Source organism: Cygnus atratus, chromosome 3 (assembly GCF_013377495.2).
Source record: "Cygnus atratus isolate AKBS03 ecotype Queensland, Australia chromosome 3, CAtr_DNAZoo_HiC_assembly, whole genome shotgun sequence".
Taxonomy (NCBI): Eukaryota; Metazoa; Chordata; class Aves; order Anseriformes; family Anatidae; genus Cygnus; species Cygnus atratus.
Window position 1 is genome coordinate 114,221,928 of NC_066364.1, and position 21,665 is coordinate 114,243,592.

The window sequence follows — 21,665 nt, forward strand, 5'->3', positions numbered from 1 at the left end:
TGCCATGCAGAAAGGGAGGATGATACTGCAGGACCACTGCACTCTGCCCTGTTGTCTGTGGCCAACCATGTGTAAATGGTTTCACTGAAACCTAGGTGGTAGCTGACTCACTGCATGCTGGATTTGCTGTTCCATGAGGACTTCTGGTCAGTCCACTCTGTCCCCTGTTTCCTACACCCGCATAACAGCACATCACATTTTCATTTGGCAATTAAAACAAGCTTTGCATTACTTGGAGGACGGTTTCGTTCAAGAGTGGTGGCATGCAAGCAAATTTGATGCATTTCAACATTTCTGCTTAGTGTACATGCTACCCAAATGAGAGAAATTTGGCATGACGTGTTTGGGTTTTCTCAAATTTGGTTGTCTCTGGCAGGATGAAAACCATTTCAAGTTGGGTTCCAATCGTGAAACGTCATGTCTCGTTCAGGCTCTCATCAAGGACAATTTCTGTTGAACAATGAAAAGAAGCATGGTTTTCATTCATAATTTTGAGTAATGTTTATTATTGCCTCTTCTGCATTTTTGAGCTACAATTTTTGTTGCTGTTGTTGTTTTTTAAACTTGTTTGTGAAAATATGTTTTAAAATTTAGGGCCTCCAGGAATAAAGCAGCCCCAGTGGTTTTGTTCGTTGGAAAATGGAACCACTTAGTACACTTTGTGTAAAATGTTGAAACTTTTACCATTAAAAGGTGTCAACAGTGAAGCTTTCACTGCAGTATGCCTGATTTTAATGCATCTACAGTAATTCCCAGTCAGTTGTCTATGCTATGAGATGAATGCATTTGAACCAGAATCGTTCTTTCTGCATGCCACATGCTCATCCTGTCCATGTGCCTAGCAAGGATGAGCTTCACAAGGCCTTTGGGATCAGCCTTAAGTGCTCAAAGAGATGAGGCAGGCAGCACCTACTTGTTACATGGACAGACACAAAGACCACAGAATTTTCCTAGGTCCGTCAAATTCTTTTCTGCTTCTTTCATGTCCTTATTGATTTGGTCCATTCCCTCTTCGATGCGTTCCAGTTGTTCTGATTAAACACAAGTATTTTATCCCCACAGAATGAAGCAGATGGAAAAGGACAAAGAAAAAAAAGACAAAAACTTCAGACATTCACTGTGACAAAAAACTGGACACCACATAGCAGAGCCGGTACCCAGTACCTACTTGTTACAAGGACATATGAAAAGGCCACAGCATTTCCCTAAATCTTTTAAATTTTTCTCGGCCTCCTTCATGTCTTGGTTGATATGGTTCATGCCTTCTTCAACACGATCGAGTTGTTCTGGTCAGGACAAAGGGATGACAGTGTGGAATGAATTGTATTTTTGTTTGTTTGTTTTTGTCTTCAACAGAATGTGAAAAATGGCCATGTAGAACTGAATCAATAATGACATTACAATGCATTAATCTCAGCTGATGCATTGTTAAAAGGATGTAAGCCGTACTGGATGCCGAAGATGTTTTTTACTAATATGGAAAGAGTAAAACAAAGGAGGAAGATGTTTGAAATATATTAATTTAAACAAGATGTAATGATGTAAAAAGGAAGGGTTATAAACTTTAAGGTCCATTAACATATTACAATACATCCACTTACTAAGACACCAATGACATCCAAGAGAAAGAAAGATAAAGTGTTATTATTTTGCATTTATGCATGTTAATACAAGAGAAAAGGTATCCTTCCATGGAAAATACCAGTTACTTACGCTTACAAATACCTTGGAATTAGGTGAGGTGTGGCAGTGTAACTGCTCGGGTTAGTGGGTGCCTGAGTGAGGGAGCTGGTAGTAATGGGACCAGAGATGATGCGAGCTGTAAAGAGCCATGTCCAAGTACTCCTTTTTTTGCAGAGGTTGAGGAACCTGAGACCTGCAGCTCTGATTGGCATGGGAGGTTAATCTCTGATCTGAGTGTGGCTTGGGGGCTGATTTTCCTTCTCACATGAATGCTGCAAATCAGGCATAACCCAGCAAACATAGAGGAATTACAACCACCAAAGAAGCCTGATGCTCACTGAAAGAGGACCACTGGCTGCGATGTACATTGTCTCTGTCCCCAAGCCATTTTATGAAACAAAAATAATAGGTGAAGACTAAGGTTTTTCACTGGGGTCACTTCTGATTTGCTCTAGGGCAAGTGTCCAAAGCATCAAGCCCAGTAACCAGCCTCATACAGGCACTGCCTCTCCCGGCTGGCATCAAACAGAATTTGTCTTCTTTCCACCTGAGGCAGACAATGATGTAGGGTTTTCTTAGTGAGTTGGTAGTTCAGAATAATGTAGTGTGTTAGAGGAGCAGAACACCACAATGTAAAATTGTAGGACCAGATCCTCACTGATGTAAACAGATATGGATCCCATGGGATCAGGGATCTTACACGCAGTCTGTGGTAGCTATGGCATTTTACATTGGTGGAAAGCTTCACCATTTCTTTCTTGAAGGACAAACTCAAATAAGTATTACATGGGACGAGAAAGTTACTTGGAGTAGCAGTAAAAAATTTAACTATACCTAAGGAGTCTAAGTAAAGCAATCCCAGTAAAACACAATCACATTCCTTTTCCCTGTACCAAGTAGGGAAAAAATAAATGCAGAATTAGACTTGAGAGGAAAGAAACTAAGACAGCACTGGTTATAGAAGAAACCTAATGTCATGCCTGATATTAATTGAGCCCAGCCAAGATTTAAAAAAAAAAAAGGCATTTTAGAAAAAAAAAAAATCATTGACGTCAGTATGAAACTCCTCTTAACTTGTTTTGGAACATGAATAGGCCTAATTTCTTACTTGGGTTTCTACTAACAATTGAGGCTTACATTTTCAAAGCTGTCCAGGGGATTTGGATGCCCAATTCCCATTAAAATTAATTCTATTTAATTAATTTTAATGGGAATTGGGCATCTCACCCCTAGAGGGCCTTGAAAATCCTGTCCTAAATTATTCAAGCTGAAATAATTCAAATAGTGGACTTGTGCTGTTGTTTAATCCTTGCATGATGCTGGGCTGGGAGAAGGAGAGGTACCATGTCAGTATTGCCAGCTGCATCTGCTCTTCAGCTGTCAGTCTTCATTCTCCTCAGCTGGATGTGCCTGTCTCCTGACTGATACCACAGGCATTATGGATCCCAAACCCAAGGAGGATCAGAGTTACCCGGCAGTGTCCTCTAAAAGGAACACGTACAATGTGAGCAAAGGATCAGGAACTTAATAAGGAAACCTGAGAGATTCATTGCACATGTTTCGCCAGATAGATATACTGCTGAGCAAAGAACCAGAAATACAAGGCTGTATTGTCTTAATGCACAGGTAATTCTACATTTTGGCCTGGAGGCTTGAGCAGAAGCTTCGGTTCACGTTTGTACCCACAGATTGTGAATCTCATCAGAAATGTGAGCACATGGAAAAAGGTGATATTCTTCTAAGTGCTTGTGCTCCTCACTAGGTCAGAGTCCTGCCTGATCCTGCAGAGTTGGGCAATGCTCACCCTTGCTCTGGGAAGCAGCTGTGGCAGCGTCAGCTGGCTTTTCTGCTGGCTTATGCAGTGTGATGGGAATTGCTAATTTCCATCACAGATTCCCTCCTTCTGCTTGTGAGAACTGTGTTTGCAGAGTCTGGCTGGTTTTCCAGGCTCTCAGTTAAAAGAAGGCAGTTTACACACATGTATTTTGACACTGGGAGGGACAAGAGGAACTGACCTTTCTTCCACCAGCTTTGCTGCCCGCATTTTCCTAACCTTGGCTGTGCAATAGAAAACACCACCTAAGACCACAGGGATCAGTTCTAGATCAGGTACCACTGGTTGGCTTTCAGTCTTGGCTTCCTTGCTCAGGTGTCTGAGGCCAGGTATGTAATAGGGCCTTCTGAACTTTCTTTTTCTGTTTCCTATTCTGCCTGAGTAGATGAGTGTTAACTGAGGATTAAATTTGACATGATTTAAAGACTTTAAGTTATTGCTCTCTCCAGGAGTCTGGCTTAATATTTCCCGCTTCAGGATTTTTCTGTGATGCTTATGGTATTTCTGAAGAGAAAAGGGATCAGCAACTAATTTATCTTTCCTTAAAGGAAACCTCATCAGTGTAAAAAGTCCATGTCATGTTTGTAGCCCAGAAGTCTAGACAGCTCTTAAAACCATTTGCTAGCTGTTAATATAGTGGGCAGGATCGTTAACTTGTTTAAATCAGCGTAGTTATGCTGGCTTCATGGAGCAACACCGATTTATACCTGCCAAAGACCTGGTCCCACAGGCAAGTAAATAGATTCATGAGTCTAACCACAATTACTGAGGCATAAATATTATAGAGGAATTAACTTAACGAGGTCGCTCTGAATTGTTTTGGTATAAATGATATTAAAACCTGGCCTAGAAAGAATCATTGCTGGTAAGAAATTAGATGGCTATCAAAAGCTTAATTTATTGTTTTCAAAGATTTTTCCAGCTTTGTGTATTGTATTAAAGGTTTTAGGACAGACAGTCTGCTGGCATACACTGCCATGAATCTATGTAAATTCTCACCAGCAAAGATCAAGTCCTTTATCTCTAATTTACAGAAGCATTTCTGTGTCAGAGCTTAAACATATTTGATAGTTTGTTGCAGTGGTCTTTAAATATACCATGTCTATATGTATGTTTATATACATATATACCTTACACTTATATATAGTATATAAGATAACTGGCATTGCCTCAGTCTGGAGGCAGAATACACACTGTTGTACGAACAACATACTGTTGTATGAACAACATGAACAACATGTATGTTGATTGAAATTTCCTTTTTCTTTTTTTTTTTTTTTCCAGGTAGCTCTACAAATTAGTAGCCCCTTTTACATATTGATACCATTTATGGCTGAGAATGTCACTTGAATGCAAATGTAGTGGCCATATATCTGCTTGGAGCTCTTACAGCAAACCAGTGGCATGTCTTAGGTTATAAGCAAGGATATTTTTTTACTGTATTCATACCACAGGTGACTGAGGGACCGTAAGCTTGCTCTGTTATTTTCATGGTAGCATTGTGGCCCTTTATCAGTGATCTTCTGTGACAGCTTGGCAAATCCCTGCTCTGTGACTGAACCGGGGAAGTGGCTGGGAGGGGACAGCTGTGGCAAGGGCACCCCTGTGGTCCTCCTGTGGTCTCTTGAGCAAACACATCTATAAAAGCATCTGAGCACAATGTGAGATGCAAGACCAGGACAGGACAAGTGTGGTGTGCTCCACCTTTGCAGCCCATCTGCAGTTTATAAGAAATATTTCTCAACTAGTGGCAAGTACTGGGGCCTGGGCTTCCTGAATGTCAGTGAAATGCCTTTGGAGAAGGGAACGTGCCCTTTGCCTGGTGTACGGTGCAATGAAGCAATTTCCACCAAGGATAATCTTAATTAAAAAAAAAGGACATCTAAGAGTACATTGTAATCATAATTGCATACAAGAGGGGTGAGTTTGAAAGAGAATCAGCAGATTAACTATTTCCAATGATAGCTGGTGATCCCATTTTCCATAAAGGAGAATCATATTGGAGCAAAGTACGTTTCTAGGACAGCCTTTTCAGAAAGCCTGAGTCCTGACCTAGCTCTGCTCTGAAAGGCATTGCTAAGTATGCATACAAATGGAAGGAAGCTGGGGGGAAGTGCTTGTGAGCCCACATCTAGTGGTGCTAAAAATAACGATACAGGAGGCACAACCTGCTTTTGTGAGGGATTCATTTGTTTTTTCTTCTGCACTACACTTTCAACATAATTAATGCCATTTTCCCTGTAGAATCTGGAATGGTTGATACCCACCATTTTTTTCATTAATTAGCAAACCATCTCTGACTGTAATCAGCTCAGCTCATAGGTGTTGCTGGAGAGCCTTTAGCAGCTCTGCTTCTGACATCTCACTGCCTATCAATTTTCGTGGTAGGTGTTAAATAGGAGATAAGCTGGGGAAAGGGCCTGCTCATGAGGCCATAGTTTTGCTCTCAGGCTGAAAGAATTTGTAATTATGTTTGTATTTGCTGCAGTCATTTCTCCAATGCCATAGAAACAGGTCAGCCATAACTCATGGAAAGCTGGAAAACTCAAAACTCATGCAATAGCTGTAGAGAGCTCAGCTGGCAAGGGCACTGTCAGCTGAGTTTTACATGTGGTTATTCCTGGTTATTCCAAAGTTTTACCTCCATACCTCAACTTGATCTGGAGTACAGATCTGTTGGGTAGATTAAGCTCCTCTCTGTGGTCACTGGCACTGCTGGTTGTGCACTTGCAGTTTCTCTGGTGCAGGGAGAAAATTTCAGTTGCATTGACACTTTTTTTGCAGCTCAGCAAAGTTATGGATACTCCTCTGTCTTGTCTTGGATGAAAAAGGGCTGTGTGGCTATTGTTATTGGAAATGTTTCTCCCCCCACCTCATTTTGAATACAAGAAAAAAATTCCTTTGTAATAAACTGTGTGAAGATATCATCACACACACACACAAAAAAAAAACATTCTTGAAGGTCCAGATTGCTCTGCTTGCCGATACTCCCATGGGAGTCGGTGATGGGAGAAGGATATTCCCTCCCACTGGAGGAAAAAAGCTACTGTTCTGGGACCACACCAGTTTTGCAGTCCAGGTTTATCTTCTTATCCCCTCTGTGTACTGTCAGTTTCATTTCTACACTCTGCTTTTCACCAACATGAATCCAAATTTTAACATTTTTCTAAGCAAGCATGTTTTAAAGAAATTTAAATAAGGAAGCAATTGTTACTCCTCAATAATCCTTTGCAGCATAACATTTTTAGTGTAGAATATAAATATTTTAGTTTAAATTGTTATATGTATATTTAAGTAATTCAACAGGGGAGTTGGACTCAAGGCCAGGTTTAAAAAAAGGTAAGAATTAAGGATGCAGATAGGCTCTGGGAAAGACTTTCTCACTGATGGATAAAATCTCATCCAGGAGCATCCAACCTCAGCTCCTCCCTGTTGGCTTCCTCAGGGAAGGACAGTGTGGAACTGCTTTGGGCGAGAATACCTGGCCCAAAAGGCGGGGACTGTTTGTTTTGCATCGGGACTGCTCCAAAAGCCCACTCAGATTCCCACTCAGTGACTTCAAAGGGTACTGGAGGAGGTCTCTTGTTGTCTTGGCAGCCCCATCCTCTGGGAAAAAGGAGTAGTGAAATTGCTTGTGAAGCTCCATGTTTCTGTAGGGTCACAACAGACTGTGGTCTGTTGCACCAAACTGCTAGGCAACAGGAGCTAGCCAAGCTGCCTTGGCTGTGTGAGTACCGAGTTGTGTAGCATTATGTTGGCTTATTTCCTTTTATGATCCCACAAACTTCTGCTTGTGATGTCAAAAAATGAGCTCTGCTTTGTGCTACTGAGCCTGAGGTTAGGTCAGAGAAGTTTTCCTTGTGAGGTATGTTTAACTTAGCAAACAATTTTGTAAAGAAATCTAGAAACAGGGCTTCAAGCAACTGCAACGATTAGATATTCTGCTTGCCGCCCACTGGAAATATCAATGTCATGGTTTTTGTCTATTTAACACCTAATAATCTTAAGTGACTTGTGCAGTCAGCTGAAAAGAGATCACATGGCAGTGTTAGCAAATGATTTCCTTAATCTGATAATCTGTTGAGACATCCATGAGTTGCACACATTGCACTAATTACAGAGGATTCAAGGTAATCATTAGTGTATTTTGCCCAATAGAAGTCTTTCATCGCTAAAATAAAATAACAAAAGAAATAAGGAATTATTACAGCTATATATGGCTAAAATGGACAAAACATAATTAAACATTTAACATAGTACAGCAATTACAAAATTCCCAGGGTTTGTAGCATTGTTAGGCTGTTTTTTCTTGAGAAACCCATACCGTTATAATCACAAGCTTAATTTACTGAACCACTTAAGGCATGACCATAACCAATTTAAGGAGGCTTTTAAGTTGTCTGATTCCTTCAAGTATCAGCTATCCATGTCTCTGGCCATACAACATACATTCCCGTTTTCACTGTCGATACGAGTTTAATACTGAGCTTCCTGGACTCCAGAGAGGTCAGTGGGTCCAGCCTCAGTGCCTTGGCTCACATGGACAGTCCTTCCTAACATGACTAGGTGGGATAACTCGAGAGTACATGGGTTTACCAGTAGTGATCGAATAGAACTCCAAAGGAAATAACTAAATAAACAAGGAATTAAAAATAAAATAACCTCCCCTAACAATCTGTGGAAAAATAACAGTTAGAGAAAAGAAACCTACTTTCCCAAGGCTAAATACAAGGGAAGTTAGAGGCACTGCTAAAGTTTCTGCTGATCTGCCCCTGAATTTCCTTACTGGATACAAGTGGATATTTGCAGACTTTCTCTGACAATATTTGTGATTTATTTCAAGTGTTAATACACTTCTGAAACAAAACACATTATTTACACAGGTGCTGTATCTGTTTCAATATAAATAATATGTTTTTCTATATTCAGTGATAGTTCTGTTACTGACATTATTCAGGAAATAAGAAACATCCATAGATAACATCTGTAATATTTTTCTTGTCAGGACAAATTGATGAGAAAAAATGGGTAGTTTAATTTCTTTTCCTTAAAAGGAAAAAATAAAATACAAGAAGCAATAATACATGTACCTAACAACAAACAGAAGAAAATACTTTCTGTTTAGGTCCTGTTATTACTTTTCATTCATTTTAGTGCCAGAGAAGCAGGGATGTAATAGATGAAAAGGGCTTGTCGGGTTATGCAGTCCATTTCCCAATAATGCCATAACGTTGCTTATAATAGTTGTTGGGGCTTGTTGAGCTACAAAGTGTCACCTCTGTAGAAAATTTTTCCTAGCACAGTTTCACACCGTGACACATACTAAATAATAATGCGGGCTTTTGGGGGGCTGGTTTGATATAGAGTAGCAGAAAATCGTACTCTGTTGATTAACTTCCCTTTGGAGACTCCCTTTTGCTGTTGCTGTGGGTCTGCAGCAAATATTAGTTTACCTGTGGGGGAAGGAGAAGCTACCTGCTGCTTTGTGGTATTATGAAGGGCAAAAATGTAATTTCCTGGGATGCACTGAATACATCTAGCTCTGTCTCTGTCACTGTCATCCACAGGCAGGGACTTGTCTAACTTTAAAGGCTCATATATGGTCACTTGTAATGAGCCGGTTGTTCCGTAGCTTTTAATGTTAAGCTCCTGTTATCTTCACTGACATTTCTGTACAAAAAAAAAAAAAAAAAAGAATTTTGCACAAGCCAAACAATTTTAGCTTCTCTTGGGATGCATATATTGCATGCCTTTCACTTGTAGCTAAACAAGTGAGAAAATTACATAGCACCTGCTTAAATAATGTTGGATTTTATATTTATGGAGGCAAATCTTCCCATCATGTAGCTGGATCTCGGCCCAATGCTTGCTGAAAAAAAGATGATTTTGATGAGTTCAGCCTGCAGCTCTCTTTGATATTAATGGGAAACAGATCAAAAGAAGTACAGACTCTTACACAGCTATTGTACGTTCCTTTGTCAGTGAAGCTGAAGACAAAGAGATTCTTGGGTTCTCATGCATAACCGTACGTGTTTTATGGCCCTGGGATTCAGGGTTGCACACAGTTAGTACAGTACTTTGAGAATGGTTTACGTCCTTACTGAAGCAATCTGAACTTACCTCCTTGCTCATCCAACATAACCAAAGTCCTGATACCAGCATCTTTACTCTACATCCCAATAGTGGTAGCAAGGTAAGGAGAGAGAAGGGGAGAAGAAAGAGAGAGAAAGAGAGATCAGTGAGGGAACTCTCAGTCCTCGGCACGGGACATAGGAAGACAAAAGAAAAACAGTGAAAGGAATAACAAGGTCATAAGGGGCTGGTGGCACAATCCAAAGCACTTATGTGACCAGGCACCATAAAGGGAACTGTGTACTCTAAATTGTACCATCAGCCCTTTAGGATTCACTGGGACACTGAACTACTGCAGAAACACAAAGTCCCGGACCGTGAGATTAAATAATCACTTTATGTGAGAGCCATTTCTATAAAGAGGGTTTGTTCCCAAGTTCTCTGAGCAGGAGAAGGGAAGAAGGGGGTGTTGACACTGCAGATGTATGCTCATCCCACAGGAGAAATAGATGGCACACAAACGTGTTTGGTAATAAGCCATAGCGCTTCGTACATAGCCCTTGCAACACAGAAGTCAGAAAGCTTACCTCCTTAGGAAATCCATTTTAAGGCAGGCTAACATTTAGTAGGATTAAATCATATTTTTTGGCTCAGAGACTGAATAGGTAAGGTTTTGAGCCAAATTTTAATTCATTCAACAATCACCTTTAGTGTCCATCAATGGACTTTGGACTAAGCTTGAAGGCAGGACTTTTAAACCCCTCCATGCCAATCCTATCTTGGCTCCTGTGAAGGCTAAATAGAGTCTTATCACCATCACCTTCGCTGGGAGCAGGGCTTAGGCAAAGCTGAGCACTTCCGAGCTCCCTCCTGCCTGAACCAGCAGCAGGCCACCTTTCACAAATACAGTTTTTGCATGCATTATCACTACTCTGGGGTGTGACCAGAGGTGTCTCAGGTTTCTGGGTGCTGTGATACGAAGCTATATCACAGATTAGATTAGCTCCTTTTTAATTACAAAGGGAAAACTAGCTCCCTTCTGCTTAGAGCAGTGATAACATCTGTGAATAATTAATGGCCTGAACGATATCCTGACTGTTGCATTTCAATAACAGATGAAGTAAGTCCTCTGTGGCCTGACAGCTTGCCAGGGGAGTTACCTGGACATGTGTGACAGTAATTTAGCTGCTTTCTTGAACAGAAAGCCACCCACGTCCCCGTGAAGCAGATAAAGTTGGTGGTGCTGATTTTGCAGGGGCCGGGGGAGAGGCAGTTGCTTGCCCACAGTTACACAGGAACATGAGGAAGAGAAACCTTGTGTCCTGACCATCCCTCCTGTTTTTTTCAGGCTGTCCTCCCCCTCCCAGAAGCATGTTCAGGGCTTCATATTATCCCTCCTGCCATCACTCCTCCTTCTGTCGGGGAGCAGTGGTGTCTCTCTGCCACTGGCACACTCTGGGGTGCTCGCAGGCTGGCCAGCAGCGCACTACATGCTGCGACTCAGCTACCAGCCCGCCGGCAGCACTCGAGGGCTGGCTGGCGGCTGCAGCTGGTGCTTCTCTGCTCTGCTTCAAGAGCACCCCGCGCAGTTCAAGAGGGATGTGAGATGCCCCTTGTTGCGCTCTCGTCTGCCTCCCTCTGCACTCCCACTCTTGTCTTTAGTGTCTGTGTCACTGTAGGAACTGGGAAGAGCATCAGATGTGTGCAGCCTGGTTTGCTCCCCCTTTTTCAGTCACTGTGGGAATTGGCAGGTGGAGAGAAGCCTCCTGCCCTTGGGCCAGCTGTCTGCCAGGTGCTGCTGCTGCTCGCTCTCCTTTCAAGCTCATACTGCACTTGCTTGAGTCCCAGCCAGCTTTTATTTTCACAGCCTTTACAAACTTGGAGTCCAAGGGTCTTGTTAGATTTGCCTATATACAGTAAGGAAGCCACCATTAATGATCTTAAATTTTCTGTGGGACAAGTATCAGATCTGCTGAGCAGTGGATGTTAGGTAGCTTGTTATGGTGCTCTCTCTGTGCTCTTGGTGCCCAAGGTGGCTTACCCAGAATGACTTATATGTATTTTAACAAAACATACATCATGCAAACACAAGGAGGCTGCTCGGGTCCTGAGTCCTCTTGGGTTTAAGTAAATACAGCATGGTCTGATATTGCACCTTTCTGAATACCGGAGTTAGAAAACCTGCAGCTGGTGGTGTGATTGGTGTTGGCTTTCAGTGAGTCCAACATAGCCAGGCTGAGAAATGCTTGATGCTCGTTAGCCCTCTGACCTTATGTTTCTGCTGGTTTTGAGATCTGAGCAATCTGCCTTTATGCAGTTAAGTTGCCCAGTGACCTGAATGAGACCTGTGCTGAGAGAGGAACTTGGCAATTGGACCTTATGGTTTGTGTTTCGTATTAAATCCCTGCACAGAGCTAAAGAGGTGCAATTTTCTGCTACTTACTTGGCCATCAATACCATTTCATTTCATCAGGCAATACTCTATCTCTTAAGAAAGTGACCTGTCGCTCAGCCTGCCACAGCATTAATCCTAATGTGAAAATATTAGAGTGTGCATTGGATACACTCGTCTGCATCTGAGATCTAATCCAAAGCACATTGAGGCTAATAAAAAGATGCTCACTGACAAAGACGAGAGGTGATTCAGACATCAAGTGACAATCTCCTCCTGTTCCAAGTTTTGATTAAGCATTAATTGTTTTTTCACGAAAAAATTAACCATGTGCAACTGATTTGAAAAAATATATATAAAATCACATTTGTACATTTAAAACAGATCCAGACTTTCCCAAAAGTTAATTTCCATTGTGACTGTTTTTTTAGATAGATCAAAACCAAACAGAGCTATTTGGCAAATGTGCTCATCATCCAGACATCTGAGCAGGAGAGAAACACTCTGGGTATCTGACCCTCAGTGACAACAGGCTGAGCCATCTTTAGAAATATCAATCTTTCTTCATCTAAAGGAATACAGAGGAAGAAAGGTACCAAAGAAATGTATTTGGGGCTCATGAGAGAGATTTCCCAAGCACAGAACACGTTGGCGTTCCCTGCACTAAAACTACCACAGAAACTGCCCTCGGTCAGTGGGAGCAGCTGTCAGCAGACACACGCGAACTGGTTGCTTAGAGAGCGTGTAGCAGGAGGTGACGAAAGCTGTGTTTGCAAGTTGCCAGCCCAGAAGAATATGTTTTACAACGACCGATCATAAAACCTTGTTAACAGGTTCCCGATGAGCCCATGTCATGACAGCAGGTGGGTGCGGGTCCAGGGGCTCAGGAAAGGTTCCCACTCACACAACATCAATGAGATCCTACGTGGGAACCCATGCATGGGCAGAAGTAGTGAGGTCTGTGGTGTTATGAAAATGTCTGCTAATGGTACGCTTTCCCCAGGATTAGGGTGTTTCTGTCATCCTGTGCAATGGAGGAATTAGTTAAGACCCTCCAATCCTTGCATAGGAAATCCTCCATCTAGTTTTCAGCAAATAAGGGTTCTCAAAAAATGGGTTGCTTAGGATAGTTCAGGCCAGAGAGAAGAAAAGTACATCTTTGATGGGGTCCTGCAAAGTTCATGGAGCGCATGCCACTTTAATCCATCTCTCAACATCCTTGTCTCTTTGGGTTCACTTTTGACTCTCTTTTTCTTCCTGCTGCACCTGAGAGGAGAATTTGGGCTGCTGGATTTTGCCACAGTACAGCAAACATCTCACACTCCTGTTCTTTAGAAGAGAATGGCACAGCATGAATTGCTTTTGTTGAGGCATTAAACTGACAGCTTTGGAGTTCCTCTGTTTATCCATAAAACAGGTACACTGTAGATGGTAAAACATTTCATCTTTCCCACGCAGCCCTCGAACCTGCTCAGCCCTGACTCTCAGAGTGAGCAGGTTGGCCTGCGTATCCTCACAGACTTTGATTTCCACCGACACTGACGTGTGTTGCCAACTCTTCTGCAAAGCCTGGGGTATGCAGACCTGACAAACTTTGCTCACAAGATGACCCCTCATAGCAGGAGGCCATCGCTTTTGACTTAAAAAAATTAGTCACACTAGGGGAAATAGCACCATGTTTGCAGACCCCATACAGCTTATGAAAGTCAATGTCCTTCGACCTTTGGGTAACACTATGCTCTAGTGTTTGGAGAAAGGTAAACCAACAAGGAGTACTGGTTTGGGTTCAACTTCAACGTGCTTTCTGTGAAGCACACACCCAGTTTCTCCACTGGACCAGAGGCTAAGCTACTGATCAGAAAGCTAGAATATACGATTTTAAAACTTTGGGCTTAATTCAGCTTTTAGATACATCATTCTAAGGCAGTGTGCTTCAGTGAAGCCAGTTTAACAGCATAATTTGGATTCCTGCTGCAGTCTTTAACATACATTATCCTCAATCTTCTGTAACAGCTTTATAAAACTTTTTTATAGTAGGGTCTCACTCAAAGCCCATTAAATTAATCTACAAGGCATTCACTGTAATTTGCCCAGCACTTTGGAGGGGAAATGCATTGCTGTATTTATTACTGCTATGTTACTGAATTTCCCAAGGAAGGGAATTGGGAAGACTTCTCAAAGGGCCCGCCAGTCCCTGCAGAAATACAGTGTGTTTCCTATCCATGTCCACTACAAAAGGCAGCTACTCCAACTGTGGTTAAGCCCAAGGTTTGGTTTTCCTAGCAATATAAGGGAATGATGTATCAGATAGAGAACCCAAATTTTAGAAATCCCTTCCTCTGTGTTTCAGGAGGTAGCCTGAAAAACAGATATACACTCTCACTTATGTGAAGAACACATAAACTTCCTCTTCAATGAAGAATTTTACTTTAATCAATATGGATTATAGAGTTTGTTTTGAATAAATTAACACAGGCAATTATAAACCAGGACAGGCTGAGACTGCTGGCAGTTCCCAGTGACACTAAAGAGGCATGTCAACACCCTAAAGACAAAAATGTGGTCAAAGAAACACTTTTAGTCATCCGTAGTAATGCATTTAGTCAACTCCAGCTCCAGGTTCACTGTCACCCTGTTAACACTGTAATGTCTCTCCGTGCCTGACTGAAGAGCCATGTTACTTCTCCGAACCTGTTAATTCACCCTGGGGCTCAGATCCTCAGCCAATACAGGTCTGCGTATAACCCCCTTCAAATCCTGTGTGCCTGCTTTTCATCTAGCGCAATGTCCCTGACTCCAGTGCTATGCAGCTGGTAGACCCAGCTACACGGGGTTTCATCCTGCATGGCAAGCACTGACACCAGAATTATGAATCACCTTCCTCTGTGCCAGATACGTGTTTCTGTGGAATTACAGATTAAAACACTTGTCTGAGTAAAACCATTCCAATAGCTAATAATGTCAAAGGGATTTTTCAAATCAGCTTTGTCAAGATTTGGATCAAAATCTAAATTAATAGTTTTTTTTTTAATTCTTTGGTCTATAATTAAGGGGCATTTGACTGTGGTAATAATGTCACAGGAAACTTAACTTCCCAATCACAAATGAAGGAGGTAAGTAAAATGGCATGCTGTATGTTCAGTGTCCTGTTCCGAGCAGCATCATGACGTTATCAGACTTCCATAACTTACCATTTCAGCTCTGATGTCTTAGTAAACTTGACTCTAACCCTGCAGCATGTAAGAGGAGAAATAGTCCTGTCTGGATTTGAATGTACAAAACAACTCTTTCGTCTGTGCTCGTTGCTAAGTGCTTTCTTGCTGGTCTTTCTGCACTACTGATCTTGTTGATGTTTTTTCCCTTGCTGCATCAGAGCTAGAAACTATCTTCTTTTCCACCCTACAATGATCGATTTTTTTAAAGGCGATGGTGGTTCCACTAGAATATGGTAGTGGACTCACGGCTTTTCTCCTACTGTATTATTCTGCATTTCGTAAGGTTGGCTCAGAGTTTAAAAGCTTGAACAAGAAAATAATGAGAAAGTCAGCTACAAACTGTGTTTTAGTCTTACTTCTGCTTAAGTTCATTTTCATTTTATGTTTTGGTGGAAACATTGCACAGCAATGTAATAAAATGCAGGTATTTATGGCAGTGAGTAGTGAGTAGTTCCAATGCCATTGGTTAATGCGGATGTAGCTATGTGTTGCATGGGTATGCCAAGCACCACAGAGAAAACTGATTTTTGTAATCCGCCATCCCAGTACGTAGCTGCCCTCAGGCAAAGCAGTGGCCACTTTACAATGTCCACTCACCACTTCTTCTGGCTTCTCCTGTTGTGCTAGGGCTGAAACACTCAGCTCCTTGCAAAGCTGGGTTATAAAAATAAGCCACAGTAACAGATTTGGTCCTTCAGCAAGGAGAACAGCTCTGTTTTCCTCGCTGACATTTCCTGCGAACAACAGTGGGGCTTAATCTTCAGACTCAGCTGAGTCTTCTGGGGCAAGGAGTGCGGAGAAGGTCCTTTGTGGACATCGGTTTTGTCCCTCACGCTCTGGCCTCATTTCAGCATTGTACTGCTATAGGCCTTCCCTGAGCAGACAGCACTCCTCTGTCTCTAGAGCGGAGCCAAGTCAGGCTGTTTATTCTGTATTTCCCCAGCATCTAGCAGAGTGGAGCCAACCATGACAGGAATCCATATATATGTATATAGGAATAATGCTTAAATATGGAAGCATGCTCTTCCTGGTTAAGGAGTACTGGATTTGTTTTATCAAGAGAATAAAGTAAAAAGCATTCTTTCATTGAGGAAGAATATTTTCTATCTGTACTCACTAGACAGGTTCTGCTAAGCAAGTGAGTCTAATTGGATTTTTCTTTCTTTTTTTTTTTGTCTATTAAATCAGTGAAACACAAGTTCAATTTCAAAGACACTCACCACTTGTCTTTTTAGTCTAAAATCTTTCACTCCTTAACTGCTGCATGCTTTGTAAAGTACCTAGAAAATGGGGTCAGAGTAATCAACCAGCTGTTCAGAGCACAAGAGAATTTTAAAGGTCTTTTGTAGTCACATTAGTGAAAATAATATTCAGCTCATTGTAAATGAATTCCCTTGACTACTCAGGGCTAGTTTTAGAAAATTCTGTATTTGCACAGGAAGATACTGTAGCATCTGAATAAAAGCCAGGTCCAGAGAGATGCCGTGCTCTTCTAAGAAGCACTAGAGTCCTACATAAATTCATTGGTAAATGCAGCAGTCCCAGTTCTCCTCCCACTTTGCCATTTGCTGTGATTTAATACTAAAATTCCAGTGGCATTCACAATATGCTCGTTCAATATGTTAGGAAAACTCAAGCAGTGCACAGGTCACACAAATACAGCTTGGGAGAGACAGGGCTGATATTTACCGATGGCTCGGCCCTGGGCAAATCACTTCCCTTTCCTGTGCCTCTTTTTCTTCCCACTCATCATCTGCGTTGTCTATTTCGATCACAGGCATTTTGGGGCAGCGGGCTCTCCTGCCTTGTAAACACAAGGAGGTACACGTGTGGAGGTACACGTGTAAGACTTGTGCATGTCAGTGAAGCGATTTAAAGCAGGAGCTGCGTCCAGCCGGGAGGTGACGTGAAGTGAAGGTTAGAAATGGCACGTCCAGGGAGTTGAGCAGAGAAGAGGGGCAGATTGCTTGCAAGACAAGAGAGTGTTTTGGCTGCAAGGGGCCCAGATCTGAAGTATTTGTGGCAGAGAATTGATGCTGACTATGCTCAATGACCCATCTGCTCGTCTATCTGTACACGGAAATTTAATTTTGTCTCCACTGGACTCCATTGATCTCCACAGTCCTGATTGATTTTGAGGCTGTGAAGCCTACGGCTGGGCTTGTGCTTGTTCCTGGACGTGGGACCTGATGTCATGTTCTGCCCGTTGTCTCTGCTGGAGACTCCTCCAGTTGTCAGGATTACCGGGACTGTCAGTACTGATGACCCTGATTAAAAATGTCACCGGTTCCAGAGCCACAGCTCACATGGCGTCTGGAAATAACACGGCCTGTCAGGCAGGAGCAAAGTTTTCCACCACCTGATGCCTGATCGCTCTAACCTGAACTGAGTTTGCTAGTGCCCGGCTTTTAAAGCCATTTGTTACGAAGAGGGTGAAATGAGGGCAAATTTCTTTTTCCTTCTGGGGGTGACCCCTGCAGGTTGGTGCAGGCTGTGTTAGCCATAGGGGCTGAGCCCAAGTCCCCTTCCCCAGCACCGTGGAAACAGAGAACTTCCTTCTCCAGAGCTGTCGATCTAGGACATCTCATAAGCCTTGAAACCCTAGTAAATGTTTCAGAGATGTGTAAAGTGGCACTTAACACTGTGGTGACTGATGCTCTATAAATAGCTGCAAGTGGTTTTGTAGAGGGAGGTATCAAAGAGGACAGGCCAAAGAGGCAGAGGGCCTTTCTCACCTTCCTCGCTTGCAGCAATATGGCAAGGACATCAGGGCGGTGCCAGCACGAGGCTCCAGGAGCTCTGCAGCAAACTCAGCTGTTTGTCCCTCACTCCAGGTCACCTTCAGAAGCTGTTTCCTTGCCTTATCTCGAGCATCCTGGCTCAATGGATACTCAGATATGGGCAAAACATCGTGCCTCAGCAGCTAGCCTGCTGCTTGACCCTGGGCAGCTGAGGCATGGCGTCTCAAATGACCCTCATGCCTGGGCAAGGATGAGGAGGGACGAAGTGGTACAAAAAGCCATGGCCGTGCCCTAGCAATGTGAGTAAGAGGAAAAAAGAACCTCCCGGTGTGTCAGAGTCTCCATCACTTTTGCTCGCAACAGAAGCTCAAATGAAATTCAGTCCTTACCTCTTCAACAAGCTGCAGCATTCGGCGGGTGCTCTCAAGGGACTGGAAAAAACAGGAAAAGCCACTTAGATTTGGCAAGACACAGTTTCCCTCACTAAAGTGCAGGCTCATGCTGACAGTATGTTTTTCCTGTGCTCTTTGCCTTCCCCCCAAATCAGGCCATCGGCGGGTGATGGTGATCTCCTCATCCTCGGCCCCCAGGAGGGCTCACGATGCAGCACTTCCCACCACATCCTGGGGCAGCTGCGGGCTCTAACGTATGCGCTCCCCTCACCTGTGCGGTGCAGTGGTGGTGCTGGGAACAGCTGGTGTTCCACTTCAGAAACACAGTCTGCAGTGTTCAGCTACTTTTCAGTCACCTAAATGGTGACAATTAATATTGTATAGGTTTGGCAGATTGAAGGGATCCTCAGACAATACTACATTGCTGCTTTTTGCTCTAAGGTCAGTCAAACTGACGGACGTCCTAGTACCTAAACCAAACTCATGATCAATAAATATCTTAATCTAGATTACTTAATCTGGACCAAACACGATGTTAAATTGTTTCATCTCTTTTCCAGTTCTGCTTTCCGTGTAAAGCTGACAGAAAACAGAATCAGTCCCAGAACTCCTCTGCCAGACCAGCTCCTGTTTCTGGCTGTGCCTGTCACCCACACCCAGCCCCAGGGTTCCTGCTTAGCTATCAGCCTCACTTCATCAGCAAGCTGGTCGGCACGCCGCTGCATCTCTTCCAGCTCATTGCGCATATCCGCGTCTTCCGCCATTTTAGCTGTGGGTGTGTTTGTGGAAGCTGCAGATCAAGGAGTTGTGCTCAGCTGCCTGCGAGCCTGGAAGACAGCGAAAAGGGAAAGAAACAGTGTGGTTAGGCTCCCTGAAGCACCGCGATGTGCTTAAATGTCAGTCCCCCAGAAGTGCTTTTATTACGAGTGCCGTCACCCAAACTCTTCCATTCTGGATAGTCATTCCTATACGGCACAGAGCACACAGGATTTTTCAAGGTGGTGCTTTACTCCTGTGCTATTAATCACTCTTGAGGAACAAGGATCTATTCTCACCATGTTCGCTGAGGAAAAACAAATCCTTCGTTTTTCCTTAATGATTCAAAAGCTATACACACCACATCTGGAGATTCAGGGGGCACTGCTTGGTACCAGAAGTGGGCTTCAGACCCATTTATTCTTCCCTAGAATTAAAAGCCTTAATTTGAAGGAGGTCAAGGTCAAGCCTATGCTGCTTGCATCCTATATTTCAACTGCATCGCTTGGACGGCTGGACACTCAGCTAATGTATCTCCAGTGAAATTAAAGACAATGAAACTGCAGATTTTTATCAGCTAACGACTTGTCCAGGACACTCCAGTTCAGACTCTGAAACAATATTTACAGCTGGATTGGGTGAAGTTATCTACCTGAGCGAATCCTTCATTTCAGGTGAAAAGACTGCAGGACTTATCTGCTGCTGTCAACGCCACTGAGCTCGTCCTAACCCGAGATCAGGATGCAGCCCACTAATCTTCATTTGGTTAGGGTTTCTTTTTTGTTATAAATTCAAGCTAGCTCTGATTACTGAGCATGACTTGATTAAGAAAGGCGGGTCCTCCTACCATCTGTCAGGTCTTTATAACAACAACACTGGCTTATTTCTCTGCTCGATTCAAGCATGCCACATTGCAAATTACTGCTCACTGAATGTTAGATTTGTTCATTGCAGAAAAACCTAATCCCAGGTGCAGAGGAGGTGGGGAAGTTGTGGGGGACTGAGAATAAACAGCCATAAAGCACATGCCATCATGCTCAATTACAGAAAGAGGACAAAAACAGCCCCTTTCAGTAAAGCTGCTGTAGGAAAGCAAAATCCCAGGGGCTATTTTCTGTCCAGTCTTTGTGATATGTGTAGCCTTTGTAAAACAAGATAAGCCAGGGCACAGTTCGGCTCTAAAATTTTAATGATAATAACTCTTTTTAAAAGCAAATTATTTTCTATCTGAGATGAATCCACTTATTGCTTTGACAGCACTTTCCATCAGCACAACAGGAGTATGAGCTGAACAGGTACAGCTGGGTGGCAGGGATATTTCCTGGATCGCATCCTGTTTACTTAGAAATGTGTAAGGAAAGCAGACCACTCCTTGCATTTCTTCTGCAGCTCCAGCAACAAATTTACTGTTTTTCTTATCTACGAAGGAATATGTGACCTTCATGCTTTCACATTAGCCCTGCCCTCACTCATGGCTGCTTTTCCTCTTTGAAGCTACAGCAGGAAGAAATCCATCTCGGAGAGCCAGCCCTGAAGCTACTGGCACGGCATCCTACTTTCATCACTGAGTGCATCGCTACGTCCTTGTCAGAAGGAGGCTGACATTCTGTGAGGGGTCACACAATGTTTAGAAGCCCAAATATATGCTGGAAAAGAAGCCCTGTTCTGCCAGCTGCACGGTCACAGTGGTGTGAAGGACCAAGCTTAAGCAACTCATCTGCAGCCCCGGATGATGCTAATGTGGAGCTTAATTTCATGGCTAATATTCAGACTGATATCAGGCACTTCAAGGATGCTCACAAACAGCAGTAAATAAGCTTTGCAAAACTGTCACACTCTGAGGATTAGGAGGAAAAATCGAATCAGGAATTGGTCTCCTCCTGAAGGGCACGTGAAAGAGTGGGTAGGTTCTCAAGGCCACCCCAACCTTCCCACCCTACTGCTGCATGTACATTGCTTTTTGTGGCACATCATGCAGCTTCATGAAGAAGCTGCTCCTGATCAGCAAATGGAGCTGGCTTGGCTGGGATAAAAATAAGTTATTTTGATAAAGGACCACTGTCCAAACTCCTGTCCCACCTGGCACAGGCTGGCACTAGAGCGGTCACTGCTTTACAAATAGTGTTTTTTCCCAGATCGAGGCAAAACTCAGCATTAACATATCTCTGGCACAGCAATAAAATATTCTCCTCTGCCTGAATCCCTCGCTACACTTGTGCTGGAAAAAGAGCAGCATTGATCTTTAGCAAAAGTCACAAAAATTTAGACATGATTTTGGAGCTGATCTAATTGGTGTATACATCTCACTGTGAAGAGCAGAAACCTGGTCCTGGTTTATGTCTATTTGGTAGTGTTTTCCTCACTGTAAACAGGGGATTTGGTTCAGTCTCTAAGCATATCCCTTGTGAGCTCAATGATTACAGACTTGTAAGCAAGTGAAGGTGAGATGAGTGCTTTTCCTGACAATAACTAATAATGCTGTCTGCTTGTCAGTCACCACAGATAGTAAAAAATGTGCAGAAAACTCAGTTCTCAAGTAGATTCCAGCCTGACTTTTGATCTTTTACTTATTAAATTCTG

The 21,665-nt window shown here is 42.9% G+C and overlaps 1 protein-coding gene across 2 annotated transcripts in view; it reads right to left on the reverse strand.

The window, feature by feature from the left end:
* SNAP25 (synaptosome associated protein 25) overlaps positions 1 to 19,093 on the reverse strand; it is a 28,305-nt gene extending 9,212 nt beyond the window's left edge. The window contains exons 1-4 of one of the 2 annotated variants that reach the window (XM_035552940.1): positions 19,022 to 19,093; positions 18,327 to 18,368; positions 9,638 to 9,686; positions 914 to 1,031 (exon numbers count right to left, since the gene is read on the reverse strand). In XM_035552940.1, coding sequence (XP_035408833.1) covers positions 914 to 1,031; positions 9,638 to 9,686; positions 18,327 to 18,368; positions 19,022 to 19,093 — 281 coding nt within the window. Of the gene's footprint in view, positions 1 to 913; positions 1,032 to 1,168; positions 1,287 to 9,637; positions 9,687 to 18,326; positions 18,369 to 19,021 lie in introns of both variants that reach the window. The other variant, XM_035552941.1, reaches the window with a different exon arrangement.
* Between the last annotated feature and the right edge of the window lie 2,572 nt (positions 19,094 to 21,665).